This window comes from Trichosurus vulpecula, chromosome 4 (assembly GCF_011100635.1).
Source record: "Trichosurus vulpecula isolate mTriVul1 chromosome 4, mTriVul1.pri, whole genome shotgun sequence".
Classification (NCBI taxonomy): domain Eukaryota; kingdom Metazoa; phylum Chordata; class Mammalia; order Diprotodontia; family Phalangeridae; genus Trichosurus; species Trichosurus vulpecula.
Window position 1 is genome coordinate 37401809 of NC_050576.1, and position 19335 is coordinate 37421143.

A 19335-nucleotide genomic window follows, 5' to 3' on the forward strand; every position below is an offset into this window, starting at 1 on the left:
AGGTTGGGGCAATCAGAGCATTGACCCAGGGCCCTGAAATTTGAGGGCATACTTTAGTACCTTAGAAAGAACTGGACTTTGCAAATGATTAATAAGAATAACAAATTAAAATAGCTACCAGATTGCCCCAGGTGAACTCTTCCCAGCTGCCCTTGCCCTGCTCACCTATACCTTCACCCCTACCACGCCTCTCCGGCAGTCATCTTACACTGCCCCAGAGACTTTGATCTGATGGTAGTTTTCTGACACTTGCCCTGGTATAACATTGCTAGTGATGGCTTTGGAAGGACAGTAGGAACAATGGCCCGATCAGCATTAAAGCTTGCTGGACACTGTAATGCCATTAAACTTGAAATCAAAGGTGCCTTGTGATTTTATGTGACAGCAAGATTTCAGTTAAATATTTACAACTGCAGAAAAACCTTCAAGTCTTTTGATATTAGCCGTGTTTGTTTCATGGACAGTTACATTATTGGAGAAAGAGCCGGTGTTTTGCCTTGATAAGAGATTGCCTGTTTCAATCTCCTTACTTGGGAGAGGGATAGAAATAACCCATGACTTAATTATGAAAGTCTATTGTTCTAATAACCTCTTTCATCATATTTTTGGTCAAGTTAGGATAGGGTATAATTAGAGCCAAGAATAGCTCCCTGGAAATAATAAAAGATTGGGACAGATGTTGCCCTGCAGCCAGGGGAGTGTGTAAGTAGACCGGCATAGGTCCTTTGTGGCCAGGTGCCTCTTGCTGGGCCAGGATCCATGCTGGGGTGCCTAGATGGAGCCAGCATTGTTCACACAGCACCGGACCGCCAGTCTTTTTTTTTTTGTAGGGGGAGGGTAGCTTTGGGCTACATAAAAATGCAATAGAGATAAAGGGACAGTAGTAAAATATAGCTCCAAGTACACATAAAAGCTGGATGCCTGGCAGAGTAGAATTTATTGAGATGTGGGATTTCAGACCAGGGCTGGATCAGACAGGTAGATGTGGGTCATTGAAGTCACCTGGAAGCAGGAAGCTGATAAAGGGGGTGGAGGAGTCAGATCCCTTGGACAGAAAATGAAAATCCGAGCCTTAATCCTCTGGAGGGTTTGTAGAATGTGTCCCCTCTGGAAAGCCTAAGGCTTAAAGCACACACGGATGGGTCATTTGTCTCCATAAGTGGGATTAACTAAGAACTTGAAATGTGTCCTCCCTGGTGGGCGGAGAAACAGGAGCATAGGAGCTGCCCCAGTTTTGTCTCTTCTCTACCTAGCTTTTAAGTTTTCAAAGCACTTTAAATGATATTGGTGATAATAATGATGAGCATTAGTATGGTTCCTCCTAGGTATGTGCTAAGTGCTTTACAAATATTGTCTCCTGGGAGGCAGGCCCTATCATCATCCCCCTTTTTCAGTCGAGGAAACTGGGGTGAACAAGTTGAGCGACTTGCCTAAGTTCATACAGCTAGTAAGTTTCTGAGTTGGGATTTCAATTGATTATTTATCACGTTTGACCCATACAACAACCTTCTGAAGTAGGGGCTATTATTATCCATTTTTTACAAATGAAGAAACTGAGGCCAGGAGTGGTTAAGTCACTAGTAAAGGGTCCCACAGCTAGTAAGTATCTGAGGCAGGATTCAAACTCGGATCTTCCTGACTCCATCCAGCTCTCTATCCCGGTGGTATGCCACATACAATGGAAGTGCAAAGCCGGGCAAAGCAACCTCCCAGTGCTCCAGCAGATGCCCCTCAGCATAGATAGAGGGAGATTTCCAGTTGGAAATTCCCAACACCAGTGAAATCACAGGTCTGCCCTACCCCTTTCTCTTCCCCGAATAAAAGTCAGAAATCAAGTAATTTAAAATGAAATAATTAAGTGGCCAAGGCCATGGGTGAGTCCAGGAAAAAGAACAAGGAAGGAGAAGTTGGCTTCTAGTTCGCTTTCTTAGTCTAGGGGTTTTCCCCTGTTTACCTTCCTGCCCTCTTTTGTTCTACCAAGTTCCTAGGTAGTTCTAGGTATGCAGAAGTTACCTAGAACTCTAGGAGCAACGCGCTGTTACAAGTTACAAAGTGTCGCCTATCTTTGGCAGCCAGCATGTGTGAGTCACAGAGGGAGTCAGAGCCACGGTCTTTGCCAGGAGAGATTCGGCCGCCACGTCCCCACCTCAGAGTCTTCCTTTGAACCTTGACTCAGACAGTCATTAGTTGTGCGACCCTGGGCAGGTGCTTCAGCTTTCTGGGTCTCAGTTTCCTTATCTGTAAAATGAGGGGATTGGGCCCCGTGACTTTTCAGGTTCCTTCCATCTCTGTGCTCTTCTGTCCTTATGATTTATAGCATGGCCTGTTTCGTCCCTTAAAGCATGGTACCAGGTGGTGGTAAGTCCTAAATCTATTGGGAGTCAGGAGACCGGGGGTCCATGCCCGGCTTGGCAACTCAATTGTCCCGTGACCTTCAACCAGTAATTTCTCAGAGTGTTTGGCATTAGTATAAAGCGTATTAGACGGGATGCATGGTTCTAAGAATAACAGCTATCATTTATGTGCTGTTTACACACGGACTGAGTACTTTCTATATTCATTATCTCATTCGAGCCTCAAAATAGCCTCACGATAGCTGTGAACTTGGTGCTTGCAGGACTATTTTTGTCCACATTTTACAGTAGAAGAAACTGAGTCTCAGAGATGGCAAATCAATCTCCTGAGGTGCACAACTGGCAAATGTCAGAGAAAGAATTAAAACTCGACTCCCAGCCCACTTCTCTTTATTATATTGTTGGGTTTTTTCCCACCTGCCTGGTAGTTGGACAAGTCACTTTAGTTTCTTCATTTGTAAACTTGAGGAGAGTGGGTTGGATGGATGATTTCCAAGGTCCCTTTCAGCGCTATGTCCTCTGTTCAATGAACTTTTTGAGCCTCGGTTTCCCAATCTGTAAAATGCAAGGTTCGAACTTGACCCCAGCCTTGTCCATCTCTAACATAATATTATTTAATGGCCTGAAGCCTCTTGCCAGCCCTTGTCCTAAAAGACACGTGACTGGTTTCACCCCAGTCTGCTAACCAGGGATTCCTATTTGCTTTTTCTTTTCTGCTTGGCATCGACTGTCACTTTCAGTGCCAGCCAAGAGGAGGGTCATTCAGAAAAAGAAACACACACCGCACCCCATCAGCCCATTCTCCTTGGTGCACGAATGGCCCCAGAACTAAAGCATCAGCATCAGTGGTGTTAAAACAGCTTCTTAGAACTGATAAGTAGAAGCACGTGCAGAATAATTTTGCATATGCATAAAAATGTGTATATATGTATGCGTGTATATATTGGTATATGTGTGTCTATATGTATATGTATATATGTGTGTATATATACCAATATGTGTGTGTGCATGCTTGTATATATGTGTATGTATACGTATATATGTATATGTGTGTATATATGGATATAGATGTGTATATGTACATATATAGAGATAGATGCCTACATATGTGTGTGCATACATATGGGCATATATGTATACATATACACATACATGCATGCACACACATACATATATACACACATATATACATATATATACACACCTATTTGTGTCTAATGGTAGCCATCTCTAGGGTGGTGGGGGAGGGAAGATAAAAAAGAAAAATGTACATGATCATTTTGTTGTATATCTGAAAGGAATAGCAAGTTATACACAGTAGATTTGCAGTTTCGCGTACAATAATCTTTTTATCGTCCTATGTTATGAAAATGCTTTATTCCATAAATTAAAAATAAAATTTAAAAAAATGAAATTAATTTAATTCAATCAACTTCCCCCCCACCAAAAAAAAGAAAGAATCTAGGTCATTGGTGCAGATGAGCCCTACAGGGATCAGTGCAAAAGCAGGGTCCCTTTCGGTAAGAGATCGATGGCCCCAGAACAGAATTCTAAAAGCTGTTCCAGAATGGTTATTTCCTCCACATCAAGGGTTCGTAAGCCAGGCTCCACAGACCTCCCCAGGGGTAGATTTCAGAAGGCATGGGTGCTTGGATGGGGAAGGGGAGATATGCCTTTATTTTTGATCATCACTCTCTGAAAATATGCATTTCCTGCAATTGTGAAGGCAGGCAACAACCCAGGGTTCTGAGAAGGGGTCCTCAGGCTTCACCAGCCTGCCAGAGGGAAGAACACACATATATGCATAAACATGTATACACTGGAGCACAACGGGGAAGAACAACAGCCAGTGGCTGGTCACCTAGCCTTCGCCTGAAGACCCTCAGTAATGGGATGGGAGGGTCTCTTTCTGTTTTTACATACATCAGATTATTAGTGAGAGTTTTCATGCATTGATCTGAAACCTTCCTGTTTGCAAAATCTCCCTCATTATTCCTACTTCTACCCTCTGAGGCCAACCCAGACAGTCCAATCCCTCTTCCATATGTAACCCTTCAAGTACTCAGATAGTGAGGCAACCCCTTGGCTCAGTAGCTAGAGGGTTGGACCTAGAGTCAAGAAGGCCTGAGTTCAAATCTGGCCTTACTTACTGGCTTGTGACCCTGGGCAAGTCAGTTAACTGCCCTCTGCCTCAGTGTCCTAATCTGTCAAGTGAGGATCATGATAGCACCTACTTCTCAGGGTGGTTGAGAAGATCAAATATGATAATATTTGTAAAATGATTTGTAAACCTTCAAGTTTTCTCTCTCTCTCTGTCTCTGTCTCTCTCTGTCTCTGTCTCTCTCTCTCTCTCTTTCTTTCTCCCCCCCCTTCCTCCCTCCCTCCATATACACACACATATACATAGATATATATAATATATATATGCATGCGTAGATATCTTATCTATGTATTATTTATATATTCTCTCTAGATTATGTTATTTACATATTACATACTCTATATATTATTTATATATTATACACAATATATAAATATGTTTATATTATACTAATTATAATTAATTATTAATATTAATCCTAATATTTCTAGTATGACTGTTATGATTTTTCCTAACTGATCCCCATGTTTCATGAACTCCAGGCCCTTCGCCATGCCGGTGGCTTTTCTCCGGACACTATGGACTTAGTTTTATCTTTCTTAAACGTGGCCACCAGAAGTGTACATCATGCCCCAGTTGAGGTCTGAACAAAGCAGAAGTTGTCTGCTTGGTGACCACTCCCCCTCCCCCCACCTGGAAGATACAGCTTGTGTACTCCAGGCCAACCAAGACTGGGCTCTAAAGTACAGCCACCGGTACACAGGCACAAACACCGGTATCTTGGGACTGATATGGTCCCGGCTGTGAATAACTAAGCTGGCTTTCCTGGAAACCTAAGGAGCTGATAGCTCTGCCTGGCAAAGAGATATGAGCCAGGCCAGTGCCAAAGGAGGCATTTGGCATTTATCTAGCTGTTGACCGCTTGATTTCAGGTAACTGTAAATTAAGGCCGTAAGTGCTGAGTGTTGGGAAGCCAAGGATGAAAGAAAACTCATCGCTCCTATTAGGGACCCCTAATAAGGAACTGACATTTGGCAGTCCCAATTCCTGAGCCACATACGTAGTCATAATAAAAATAATATTTAATGTCTGTGTTTGAAAAGAAGTATGATATAGGAGATGGAATTAAGGCTTGTAATCCAGGAGACCTGGGTTCAGATCTTACCTCTAGCTGTGTGTCACTTAATCTCTACACAAGGGAAAACTGAGGATTGTAAGAATCCTTGTGGTACATTTTAGTAAATAATCTATGAAGCCCATTGGTAGGTGGTCCAGTGATAGAGCCTAGGACTTGGAGTCATTGGAAGGCCTGAATTTGAATCTAACCTCACATATCCCTAGCTAAGTGCCCCTGGGCAAGTCATTATCCCTCCCTCTGTCTCAGTTTCCCCATCTGTAAAATGTGGATAATAATGAGCTAATATAAGTACTTGGTAAAACTTAAAGCTCTCTATAAATGCTAGCTCTATAAATTATTATTAATTGGGGAAGGATTGTTGTAAAAATGTGGCTTCTACTGTTGGGGAGTCAGTTATTTTTTTTCAGGCCCCTAGGTTATCTTGTTAAAGAAATCACCATCCAAAAATTGTGCAAGCGATGTGGAGAGGCAGATTGGATGCCAGATTTGGGCTCAGGCAGACCTGGGTTCGTATCTTACCTCAGACACTTGCCTAGCTGGGTGACTGTGGGCAAGTCACTTAATCCCTGTCTGCCTCAGTTTTCTAGTTTGTAAAGTGAAGATGATAATATCACCGATGTCCCAGGGTTGTTGTGAGGCCAAAATGAAATCGTGTTTTTAGTGTGCTTTGCCAACATTAAAAGTACTCTGTGTGTGCTGCCTGTCGGCAGCAGCAGCCACAATCTTATCAGTGTCATCATCACTATTATTAATTCATCCAAAAGAACTATGACCAGAAAAGAGATCAGGGATGTCTTGTGTTGAGAGAGAGAGATAACCAATGGACAATTTGTGCACTCCATCGGTTTTTGTGCCATGTCAAGGGAACTACAGGGAGTCGTCTCTGTTTATGTTTGCAAAGCACTTTACAAATAAAAGCGCCTTAATTGTACGTTAGGGAGTAAACAGTAAAAATTAAGGAGTAAACTTAAAAATAAATTAAGGAGTAAACTGATTGCCTAGAAAATCTAACTCAGAGGGTATCAGATAGTTATCGTTCAGTCATTTCAGTTGTTTCCGACTCTTCGTGACCCCATGTGGGATTTTCTTGGCAAAGATACTAGAGTGGTTTGCCCATTTCCTTCTCCAGCTCATTTTACAGATGAAGAAACCGAGGCAAACAGGGTGAAGTGACTTGTCCAGGGTCACACAGCTAGTAAGTGTCTGAGGCTGGAGTTGAACTCAGGAAGAGGAGTCTTCTTGACTCCAGGCCCCACAGAGCTCCATCCACTGGGCCATCTAGCTGCCCATCCGATGAGGAGAATTATTTGGATGATACCCAGGCCTACTGATCCTTATCATGGTATTCTTCCTTAGTAGGATGTAAGATCCTTGGGAGTAGAATTGCATTCACTTAATAATTGTTGATTTATTGATAGAATTAAGATAATGGTGCTTAGTCTCTTGATTCCAACAGAGATTTTAAAATTAGCTCAACCAATGTGGTGGGCTAGGACACCATGTCCTGATGAGAGGTGAGATGAGAAGATGGAGAAAGGGACCAGGGATGGGGCGCTTTCCACAAGAGATTTTAGGAGTATTGGAAGCTCTCACTGAGGAGGCAAGAGAAAATGCTCCCATGGGATAGTCCAGAAAACCACAGAGAGCCCTTTTCTTCTCCCTCGGGCTCCTGAGCAGCGGTTGGGTGTGGGCTGCATCTTTTGGACCTACACCTGCCTGCCTGTGTGTGCAAGCCCATCCGGGGAACCTCCTTCGAGCTGTTCCTTACATGGCTTACGTAAGACCTCTAATTCCTTTATTTAAAAAGCGGGGGGGATTAAATGAGGGATACTCCAGGTAGCAGTGCTAAAGTAAATGATGCTGGTAGCAGGGAAGCCACCAGAAAGCCACAGTCCCCTGAAATAAAAGGAACAAAAACCTCCTCCGAATGTGATATTGGGAACATCAAAATGTAACGCCGAATCCAGGAAAGTCACCCCAGGTCCATTTATGCCCTGCTTTGTAACAGGCCATCCAGGCAGCAGGAAGGAGCTGGCGGGAAGCCTTTAGTAGAAAGTAGAGATATGAGAAATCTGGGCAGAAGTGATGCGGACAGGGCTCAGTTACCAAAAAAATACCACTAGCAATGGAAAAAAAAAAAGCCCAAGATCCCCCAGGCAGGGGATAAAAGCCCCAATTTCTGTAAAGCAGCAGATTTTATCATAATTTCCTTGGATCTCAATGGATAGCACAGTGCCCTGCACGTAGTACTGGCTGGCTCACTCTGGATTGCCCACATCTCATTCAGTTTTAGAGAGCTGTAAATTATTTTGACAGCTATAGTGCTTGCGTGCGTGTGTGCGTGTGTGCGTGCGTGCATGCGTGTGTGTGTGTGTGTGTGTGTGTGTGTGTGTGTGTGTGTGTGTGTAGTGTACTTCTAGCAAAGAGGGAAAAAATTAGGAATAGGTCTGAGGAGGTTGAATAATTTGGGGGGGGTGACAAAATTTTATTTGTGAAACTCATCATTTTAATCCTGCAACAGACATGTATATTCATTTAAATTCAACAACTATTTACCCAGAGCCTTCTGTTTGCTCGGCACTGGAGATGTGAATCCCCAAATTAAACACTCCCTGTCCTCAAGGGGCTTATATTCTGCTAGAGAGGACATAGCCTATGATAATGTTGATGTTCAGTCATTTGCAGTCCCATCCAACTCCCCGTGACCCCATCTGGGGTTTTCTTGGCAAAGACACCAGAGGGGTTTGCCATTTCCTTCGATGAGGAAACTGAGGCAGACAGGGCGAAGTGACTTACCCAGGGTCATACTGCTAGTAAGTGTCTGAGGCTGGATTTGAACTCAGGAGGATGAGTGTTCCTGATTCCAAGCCCAATCCACAGTACATATCATAATAGCAAACATAATAATGACAGTAATGACTAGCATTTGTATAGTGCAGTGAGGTTTGCAAAGCCCATTACAAATACCACCTCATCTGATCCTCACGATGACCCTGGGAGGTGGGTATCCGTATTATCTCTGCTTTTACAGGTGATGAAACTGAGGCAAATGGGTTAAATGACTTGCCCAGGGTCCCACAGCTGGTCAGTCTCTGAGGTAGGGTTCAAACTTAGATCTCCCTGACCCCAGGTCCAGCACTCGATCTGCTTGCACCACCTAGCTGTCTCTGCCTAATCCATAGCTGAAATAGAATCTTCTATAAAAGACATGCAGCAGAGGTAGCAAGATGGTGTGGTGGATTGAGTACTGGCCTGGAGTTAGGAGGACCTGAGTTCAAATCCAGCCTCAGACACTTATTAGCTATGTAACCCTGGGCAAATTACTTTACCCCATTGCCTCCAACATAAAATAAAATAAAATAAAATAAAATAAATACAATAAAATAAAATAAAATAAAATAAATGCAGCAGACGGTTACCCAGCCTTGGCTTGAAGCCCTCTGGTGAGACGGTCCATAGAACAATCCTCATTGTTAAGGGAGCGTTTCCTGGCCTACAGCCTCAATTCACCTTTTGGCAACATCTACCAGTTGTTTCTGCTTCTGCCTCTGGGGTCCCTCCACCAAATGACAATCCTTCAAATACTGTCCCCAGTCTTCTCTACTCTGAGCCACCCCCCCACCTCCCCCACCCCTTCCACCCTGTCCCACAGAGAGTGGTTCCAAAAGTCACGGGGTGATTCACAGCTGGCTTTTTTCGTATATTGCTAGAACCGACCGAGACTTTAGAGACGTCCCATCCAACCCCCGCATCTTACAAATGAAGAAACCAGGGCTGTGAGCAGTGGTCTGAGCCACCCGAGGGGCCCAGAGCTAGTTACAGGCAGAGCTGGAATTCAGACTCACATCTCAGACCTATGCCTGGTGCTTTCTCGCTGCAGGGCATGGAAGATACAAGGGATAATGAGATTTTATGAATGTTTAAAGTCCTCATACTTAGCATTGTTTTCAAGCTAAAGGTGGCACGGATTAGCGCTGGCACCATGATGTCCGATGTTGTAACACACAAGCGGTCAACAGCCCAGCTAACTACATTTTTTTTCAGTTGAAGGAATGTTGTTTTTTATTGGTTGTTGTCATAGATCTCTCCCTTTCTATCCCAAAGTCAATAATCTTTAGGACCTCTGGATGAACAGGTGTCATTAGAAATGGAAGGTTCCTCATTTTACACGTGAGGTAACTGAGTCCTAGAGAAATGAAGAGATTTGCCCAATGTCCTCAAGTCAGTGGCAGGCCCTGGATTTGAACCCAGGTCCTCTGACCTTAGATCTGGGTCTTTTTCTACTGTACCACATTCACCCTCTTGCATCCAGGCAGGGCTGCACCCATCTCATGTAAATGCACATGTGTATGAGGCTCCGTGCACATGTTAATTTTATTCCAGCATGTGCCATCCCAGTATGGTTTTCCATCTTGTGATCCCCTGGGAGGCCTTGGCAGGATCACAGCTCATCTGGCAGGGATTAGAACAGATGTTGGTTGAGGCTGTGATGGTGATGGGGTGGGGCTGTCTCAGACTCCCTGAGCTGTAACGACTCTATGTCCGTTGCAGGGAGGGAATCTTCTTATAGAAGAATTCTGAGTAAGGAGCCCCAAGGGCCATTTTTTTATGGGTTTGAAAGGAGGGCCTCCCAGACTGGTCCAGTCATGCCTGTGTGTTACAGGGGCCTTGAGTCACCATGGAGCTCTGTGCTCTGCATACTTCATTACCTAGAAATAGAATAACTGCAGAATGAAAGAATTTGCTTAAATTTGGGATTCAGGCCTGAGTCTTCACAGCTTGAGTGAGGCCTGCAGACTCCAATTCTGGTTTCCCTTAAGTATTTCTCTGTCTTTCAGTGTGAGAGGGGCCTCGGTGTCTTTAATTAGGACTCTGATTAATTGCCCTTTCTGACCAAAGCTTGCTGTATCTAGAACTTCCTGGATGCCCACTCCTAGCTAGCTCCCTTCTTTCAACGGCTACTTTCAATTTCTGTTCGAACATTTTAATCAGATGAATGGAAATCATAACCACCAAGATGGCACGGACGCATCTTCAGCCTTTTCAGTGAAATTTTCAAACACTGTATACCATGTACTTTTTTCCCCTCTAGATGAAGGATTGGGGCAGTCCTACTTGTCTAGATCAAGGCTTTGTGAAGAGAACATGGAAACCCTGTAGCCTGACGTTTCTTGACATTAGGGTTTGTCAGAGCAGGGTTTCATTAAGGCGTGGGGTTTTTCTTGAAGTTAGTTTTGGGATCATCATTTTAGGGCTGGAAAGGACCTCATTTTATGACTGAGGAAATCGGGGCCCAGAGAAGATCAATTTGCTTCAAGTCATAAAGGTAGTGCCTAACACATAGTAGGCATTTAATAAATATTTACTGACTGACTAATTTGTAAAGTTGGAATTAGAACCCATCTCCTCCGACTCCCAGTCCAACGTCCTTTCCAAAGTCAATTCCATCAATGGGTGAACAAGGCCTTCCTTCGTTCTTGTGGCTCAGTAATTTTTCAGACATGTCTAACTCTTCGTGACCCCATTTGGGATTTTCTTGGCAAAGATATTGGAATGGTTTGCTACTTCCTTCTCCAGTTCATTTTATAGAGGTAAACAGGATTAAGTGACTTGCCCAGGGTCACACAGCTAGTAAGTGTCTGAGGCCAGATTTGAACTCTCAAAGATGAGTGCTGTGGTACCACCTAGCTGCCCATACTCCACCTCCATTTACTTTTGTGGTCAGACACTTCAGTATTTTACCTATTATTATCTGAGAATCCTTTGACCTGCTAGAAATATTTACCAGCCCATTTTTTCCTTGCCTAGAAAAAAATACCCTGAAACCAAAAAATAGTGACCCATCCCTTTGAAGGCCTCATCTGCAGGTTTTGGATGCAGTAGAGTGATACGTGCCTGACTTTTCTTCACTTTCATTTCAGATCAAGTTTTTCCTCCCACTTGCAACATTGAGAAGAATTTTCTGTCCCTCAATTATCTTGCGGGCTATCTTCAGCCAAAGATGGCTGAGGGATGTATAATGTCCAGCCTGCCTCACGGCCAGGAAGTACACATCATAGAATTAATCACACCCAACTCAAATCCCTACAGGTAAGCGACTGAACTGTTCCTTTTCTTTTTTAAAATTTCCAGATAAATTTGCTGGGCGTCTTTTGTGTTTCCATGTTTGCCTGGTCTTCACATTCTCATCATCTTGGGATTCCAAGCACCTTAAAGTCTCAGACTGGGTACCACCTCCTCTATGAGACCTTTCTGCATCTCCCTATCCCAAAGATCCTCCTTCAGCCCAAATTACCTTGTACTGGCTTAACAGTGTACGTGTTGTGTCCATAGCTTAGATGTTTCCAAACCTGGTATCCATGAACTTGGGTTGCTTTAAAAAAATTTTAATGAAAATAATTTTGATAACTATAGTAGAATTTGTTTCCTTTTTAATCCTCAATATTTTATTTTATGCATTTAAAAACATGATTTGGAGAAGGGTTTTGTGGGTTTCACCAGACTCCTCAAAGGGGGATCGGTCACATACACACACACACACACACACACACACACACACACACACACACACACACAACATTAAACACCTCTGCTCTAGGAGAATATAAAATCCTCAGGGGCAGAAGCTATTTCTTTTTTTCTTCATATCCCTGAATCATGGAGGGGTTCCTTACATGCAGTAGGTGCTTAATAAATGCTTCTTAAATAATTTGAGATCATACCATACTCATCCCCTATGCCCTTCTTCATCATCACCCTGCCTCTATATTCCTTTACCTACATTGGCACTATGACCTGTCTTTCAAGAAATCTTAAGAAATTTTTTAAAAGAAAATAAATATATCCATTTTGCCTTTATTTTAAATCGAATGTGGACTAGAAGCTAGGAGTTTAGGATTTGGGATATTTTTATTACAAAGTGAACTTACCTGAAATATTAAGAAAAGTGTTATCTCTGTTGAAAATCTATCCTCTCTTCCATATAATTCCATTCATGTCAGTTCAGCAAGCGTTTATAAACGGTCTGCTATGCGTCAGGGACTGTGCTGAGCACTGAGACCACAGAGATAAGTATGAAACAATCCTTGCCTTCAGGGAGTTTACATTCTACTATTAGAGGGAAAAAAATGTACAAAGATAAATCCAAAACATACAAAATGAAAGCAGAGGGGAGAGAGAGAGAGAGAGAGAGAGAGAGAGAGAGAGAGAGAGAGAGATTGTGTGTGTGTGTGTGTGTGTGTGTGTGTGTGTGTGTGTGTTTGTATATGCACTTGTACACATTTGGATGAACACTAACAACTGGGGGAAATCAGGAAAGGCCTCCTGTAGAAGATAGCATCCAAGCTGGTTTTGAAGGAAGCTGAGGATTCTGAGAGGTGGAGGTGTGGAAACAGATCATCTCAGCTAAAATATTGAACGGGACGTCCAGTAGGAATAGCAAGGAAAGACATGAGGCAAATGCCTCTGGACGTTAAACTAAATTCAGATTTATGGTGTGCTTTGTAAAGCTTTTCAAGATTTACAATGAATAACACCAGGATGACCATAACAATTTTCCTCTTAAGTCTGTATTTTCATGTATGTAAAAAGTCCTTATTCTCTTCTTTTTTCACTCCATTCTTAGAAGTCTGGATAGTGTTCATTGCTTTCCCAGCAATCACTTGGATTGAACATCTGTTTTCTTTATTTTAGTAACTGTATATGCAGATGCTTTGGAAAGTTGGGGTAGAGAAAGTTCTGTAGTATTTGCGAATGTCGTAAGCAAAAATTGCACAAGGGAAGACAACTCTCTCTGTGTCTTCTTTGCTTGTTTTATTGTGTTGATGAAATCCCCTTGGTCTCCATAACCCTCTGCCCTATTCTGGCTTCATCATCCTTGTAAACAAGATGCCTAGTTGGGGGAAAAAAACCCAGCAATTCCCCTTTAAACAGCAAACTTTCATGGTTTGCTCCCATCTTTTTCAAATATAGTGGCATTAAGTAACCTCACTTGAAAAAATAAAGAGGGAAAAATGGCTGGTTATCAACGGGCATGTTTTTGTATTGTTACGTAAAATCACTTTTGTGTGTGTTTTGTACATGCTGCTTTGCCTGGGATCTGCTCCAGGGTCTTAATCAGCTGGCCAGACACTGGAAGCTACAAGGATTGGAAGGAGGTAGATGGCTGCAGATTTCTGGCGTTGGGGTCCTAACTCAGTCTTTGTCTTCATTTTCTCATGCAGCTCCTTCCAGGTGGACATCGTAATCGACATCAGGCCATTTCGAAAGGAGCCTGAGGTGGTCAAACATCTTGTCCTTATCTTAAAATGCAAGAAGGCTGTCAATTGGGTGATCAAATCTTATGATGTCAAAGGAAGCCTTAAAGTGATTGTAAGTCGAGGGGAGTGTTTCTATAATGAGAGGTGGGGGTGGGGGATTGGGGATATTGTTTGTCAGCTGTCCAACAGTGTATTATGAGTTGAAAACTCTAAGTAATTGGAGTGTTTTGTTCCTTTTTGGCCTGCTCTCTGAGTTACAGTTGAATGAGTTGGGATGTGTAGCCTCACATAGAGGAGGTTTAGCAGGACCAATGAGGAAACTTGGTCTCGAGCAATGGGTAGAAGTTACAAAGAGGAAATTTTAGGCTTGATGTCAGTAAAAACTCCCTGACAGTGAATGTTCTCGGAAAGTAGAATGAACTTCCTCAAGATATGATGGGCTCTCCTTCCATGGAGGTCTTCACGCAAAGGCTGGATGAGACCACTCACTGGTAGGCTAGGTTGAACGGGGTATTCTCTTTCAGGTGTGGGTTGGACTACATGGCCTCTGAGGTAGGTCCCTTCCTGTTCTCAGATTCTGTAATCCTTCCTCTAAGATTTTTCAGAAATAAGGCATTTTCTTTCACCCAACAAAATAACAGACTCTCGAGCTACTCACTGGCCAGTTGGGATTCATGACTGTTCATGACTCATAATTGTGCTGTAGGGTTATCATTTCAGAGCTGGAGAGGAAAGAATACTGAAGCTGAGAGAGCCTAAAACACTTGCCCAGAGGGAAGTACTTGTATGTCTCAGGCAGGATTCACATTCAGGTTTCCCTGACCCCCAACTCTGAGCACTCTGGTTCATTATTTATTGCTTCTAGGATCAAATATAAAGTCTTCTGTGCTGCATTGGAAGCTTTTCACAGCCTACCTTTCTCCTGGGGCCTGGAAAGGTTCCAACTTTCTTACGCCTTCTTCCTTTCTGTGTCCTCTAAGATCCAGCTTCCCTAGCCTCCTTATGGTTCTTGGCACAGGACACCCCATCGTCCAAATCTGTGCCTTTATTGTGGCTCTTCACCATGCCTACACCACCCTCCTTCACCATTGCCACTTCCTTTAGGATTTAGCTCAAATCTCACCTTCTTCAGGAGGCCTCACCTCTTCCACACAGCTGGTAATGCCTTCCCCTTTCAGATTAACTGGCCACAGACAAGACCAGACTATGCTTCATATCCTCTTTAACCATCCTCTCAGGACATTTTGCTGCCTTCCTTGCCTCCCTCTACTTTCTACTTCTGGTTGTAGGCTCAATAATCAGTCCATTGGCACCGTTGCTTTTGGAAAGGGCATTTTAGTTGACTGCCCAGTGGATCAACTAAGCATCTCTGGGACTCCCCCCCAGCCACTGATCACGTGTGTATGTGGTCTCCTTGTATTAAAATGTAAACTCCATGAGAAGAGAGACTCTCACTTTCTGTTCTTTATATCCACAGTACTTATCATGGTGCTGGCACATAAGTGAGCCTTAAAAATGCTTATTCATCCATTCATTTATCCTGGATAGTTATTTGTCTTGTCACCACTTGCTTCTTGACTTGAGAAAAAATTCAGTTAATTGGAGGTTCCCGTTAGTTGAAGTGGCATTACATATATCATTAAGGAAATAAACTTCAGTTGGCTAATTAGTGGTAAGGATAGGCACGCACGTCTCATTTTATGCCAGAGATGTATCTTTGAGAAGTTGTAATTTTGAATTTTTAAAAGTCCAATACTATTTTAAACCATGGAGGGAATTCACCATCTGACAGAAATCTGGAGGTGAATTCTTTTGTAAAGAATCTCTTAGTTAAATAAATAATCCCTCTTGTCCATTTTATAGAGTTAGAATTTGTAGTGTTTTCTTGAATGACAAACATAGTTTTGAAAGACAACATGGCATATCAGTAGAGTGTTGAGCTTGGACTCAGGAAGGCCTGGGTTTGAATCCTGCTTCAGATACATGCTAGATGTAGGACCCCTGGGTAAGTCACTTAAATTATCTGGGCCCAATTTCCTTATTTTTAAAATGGGTGAGTTGGACTTGATGGTCACGAAGGTCCTTTCCAACTTTTAATCTATGGTCCTATGTTTGTAGCTCCCCCTATAAGAGGAGCAAGATGTTATTTCCTATTGGCAAAACCACAACCAGTGGAACCACTGGACTTATGACTTTTCTTCCCCCTCTGCCCTGGGTGAAAAATTTTCCAGTGGTAACTGCTTACCAGGATATGGGGAGAAGGGCATCTTTGGCATCTGGGAGGGTCAGTGACACATAGAAGGCCTCCCCACAGAAGCAGGAACAGCTACCACCACTACCACCATGAGGACACACTTAATCCCAGAGGGCTCATTTTTGCTTCCTGTGGTTTGCGAACTGGCATGATCCTAACAGGCCATTATGTGGGCAATGGGGATCTAGTCATTTGGTGTTCAGCACAAAGAAATACCAAATGATTTTCCAAAGCTCAGTGTTTGGTTTGCCTTGCCCTGCCTTGGCCCAGCTCCTTCTGATGACCTAGGGGAGTCTTTGCCTCGCAGCATGGCACACCAGTGGAATGTTTTTAATTTAAGAATAACAAAAACAGGAAAGGGATCATGCTTTGAAAGACAAAAACATATGGTCCTTTTTAATTCCCTGCTGGAGTTCTTGTATGAATGTTCCCTCTGCCATGACTCTTAACTGGATGTTTCCCCTACCCAAATCTTCGAGCTTGAAGGCCTGGGGGCCTAATCTGTTGGCACTGGGGAGGGGAGATTTGAATGCCCCTCACTCCTTTCAGTCAGAAAGACGAGAAATGAGATTGCTTGGCCTAAAGCAAACTCTGTTTATTCCTTTCTTTGGCTCAAAACTCTTGGCCAAGTCCAATTTTGGACAATGCATGACAACATTACTAAACAATTAGGTAATGTTTCATGAGCTTTTTTTACTTGCCCAATCGGTTCCATGCTTTTGGTTTTGCTAACTCCATGCTTCTCGTGTAAATTATGATCGCACCCGGTGGGAGACACATGCTTATGCAGAGTGAAGAATGGATTGTCTAAGCCAGAATGAGGGTGTTTGTTTTCAAGAGGGCTTGGGGAGGGGGAGGAGAACAAGGAGAATTTGAGGCCTAAAAGAACAGGGCTTAGTTTTTAGGTGGGGGGCAAGTGAGTGCTCTGGGCAGTTGCAGGTGAGGGCTGCTCTGTATTGGGTGTTTCTACGCTGAGGATTCCCCACACTGATGAAATCATAGGTTTATACCAACCCCCTCCTACTACCCCCAAAAAGGATAGCATCCTTAAACTCTGTGTTTCCATGGGTCTGTCTAATAGTAAAAATATACACCTCTTGCAAAGGCGCATCCACATTAGCAAAGAATGGTTCCCTAAACACCATCAAAGCAAAGTGTTATAAACTCCATCAGTCACATGGTTAGTTTTCGACGGTGTCAGTGCCTGCTTGCACAGGGGTAAGCTGAATAAGACCCCAGAACTGTTGAGAGAAATAAAAAATTATGGCATGAGTCAGAACAAATATGAAAAGAGTGTTAGGCATCGAGGGGCTAATGTTAGCTCTTCTTTTTTAGGTCCAGACTGTCCCAAAAATCTTAGTGCAGCTTTCAACTCTGATAACTTAAAGCTACACTAAACTTTTGATAACTTCAAGCTGCATTAAGATTTTTGAGATACCCTGTGTATATTGATAAGGGCAGTGATGAGCTGGAAAGGTTTTAGAGGAAGGTGACTGGGATGGTGAAAGGCCTTGAGATTATGCTGCAGGAGGATTGGATGAAGGAGCTGGGGATGTTTAAACTGGAGAAGAGAAACCTTGGTGGGGACAGGATTGCTCACTATTTAAAGGACTCTCCATGGAAGCGAATCAGATTGGTTAAGGGCAGAGGGCAGAACTAGGGGCATTAGGGGTGAGTTATAGAGAGTCAAATCGAGGCTTGATGTCTGGAAAATCTTCCTACGAATGAGAGCCATCCCAAAGCAGAAAGGGGGTGTGTTCTCCATCTCTGGAGGTCTTCAAATCAAGACTCGATGATCACTTGGTTAAAATTCTAATTCGGTTATAACTGCTACCACTTGATGGCTTCTGAAGGCCCTTCTGACATAAGTTTCTGTGATAGTCAACTATAAACAGCGTTTTATTAAAAAACAAATAAACAGCATTTATTAAGCACCTATGATATGTGGGGCACTGTGCTAGGCTAGGCTAGGAGTACATATTGCCATGTTTTTTTTTAACAAGGAATGCCTTCATAGTATAAAAGGAGAATGGAAATGAGCATTCTAGGTGGCATCTATCCCATAATACCATTGTTATTTTATTAGTTAATCAATCAACTCGGATTTATTAAGTGCTTACTATGTTCCAGGTGTTGTCCTAGGCACTGGGGTTACAAAGAAAGGCAGAAACAGCCCCCGCTCACATTCTAATGATGGGGACACCCCCAGAATTCTAATATCAGACTTATGATTGATAAAAACCATTTTACCCACGTAGGGCACATGCCCTCCATCTTGTCATCTCTGGCTTTGGCCCTCTATGGCTCAGGAGATCATCTTTTCATCATATGCATATATATGATCATCATATCTATATACCTCTATCTGATCATTATATCTTCCATCTATTTCAAGGTGGGGCCAAAGAGTTTAGGAGTTAGGGAAAGAAGGAAACGGTGGATCCAGCAATTAGAGCCACTTTGGGATTGATGGCTGGCAAGGCCAAGAGCAAGAGAGAAGTCACCATCCAGTCAGTCTGTCTCAGGCTCCCCATTTCTTAAGCCTGGCCACTTTAGAAAAAGTGCAAATGGAATTTTAGCCTTGTAAGTCCCAGGGCAGATCAGCAGGAGGGATGCTGACAGCCCCTAGATTTGATGTGGGAAGGTGTAAACGGATCAGACTATATTGGTTTAAAAAGGGACAGGTGGCTGTTAGGATGAGAGTATTCTGGAAATGTGATATTTTTTCAGCTATCAAACAATAAAAGAATAGGGTATGTGAGGCCAGTTGACGTTCGGAGTCGCAATCTCAGCCATGCTGCTTGGAAATCTATAGGGAAACCTGCCCAAGACCAAAGGCACATCATCAGGACCTCCTTTTACCTCCCTCTGGCTTTGTCTCTTCGCTTTTCTGGACAAGCTGCTCCTTCCCTTAAATGGTTGGGAGTTCTCCAGGGTTTTCACCCTATAACTCTTAATCTGGGGTCCATGGACCCCCAAGGGACCCATGAATAGACTACAAGGAATCCATGGGAAAACAATTACATCTTTATTTTCATATGCTTCTAACGGAAATTAAATACTCCTTTTGATTATGAATGTAGACAACAAATGATGTTTCTGAGAAGGGATCTGTGGGCTTCATCAGGCTACCAGAGGTGTCCAGGAAGCTTCAGCTATCAACCTTATAGTCTCAAATGAGGACATAAGCTGAGCCTGGCCCTGGGGACTCTTTGTCTTTGTACGGCCCT

At 43.1% G+C, this 19335-nt stretch overlaps 1 protein-coding gene across 3 annotated transcripts in view; it reads left to right on the forward strand.

The window, feature by feature from the left end:
- The window catches only part of TGFBR3 (transforming growth factor beta receptor 3), a 232004-nt gene that overhangs the window by 168591 nt on the left and 44078 nt on the right, over window positions 1-19335 (forward strand). For all 3 annotated transcript variants that reach the window (XM_036755202.1, XM_036755203.1, XM_036755204.1), the window contains exons 6-7: window positions 11515-11683; window positions 13816-13963. In XM_036755202.1, coding sequence (XP_036611097.1) covers window positions 11515-11683; window positions 13816-13963 — 317 coding nt within the window. The remainder of the gene's footprint in view (window positions 1-11514; window positions 11684-13815; window positions 13964-19335) is intronic.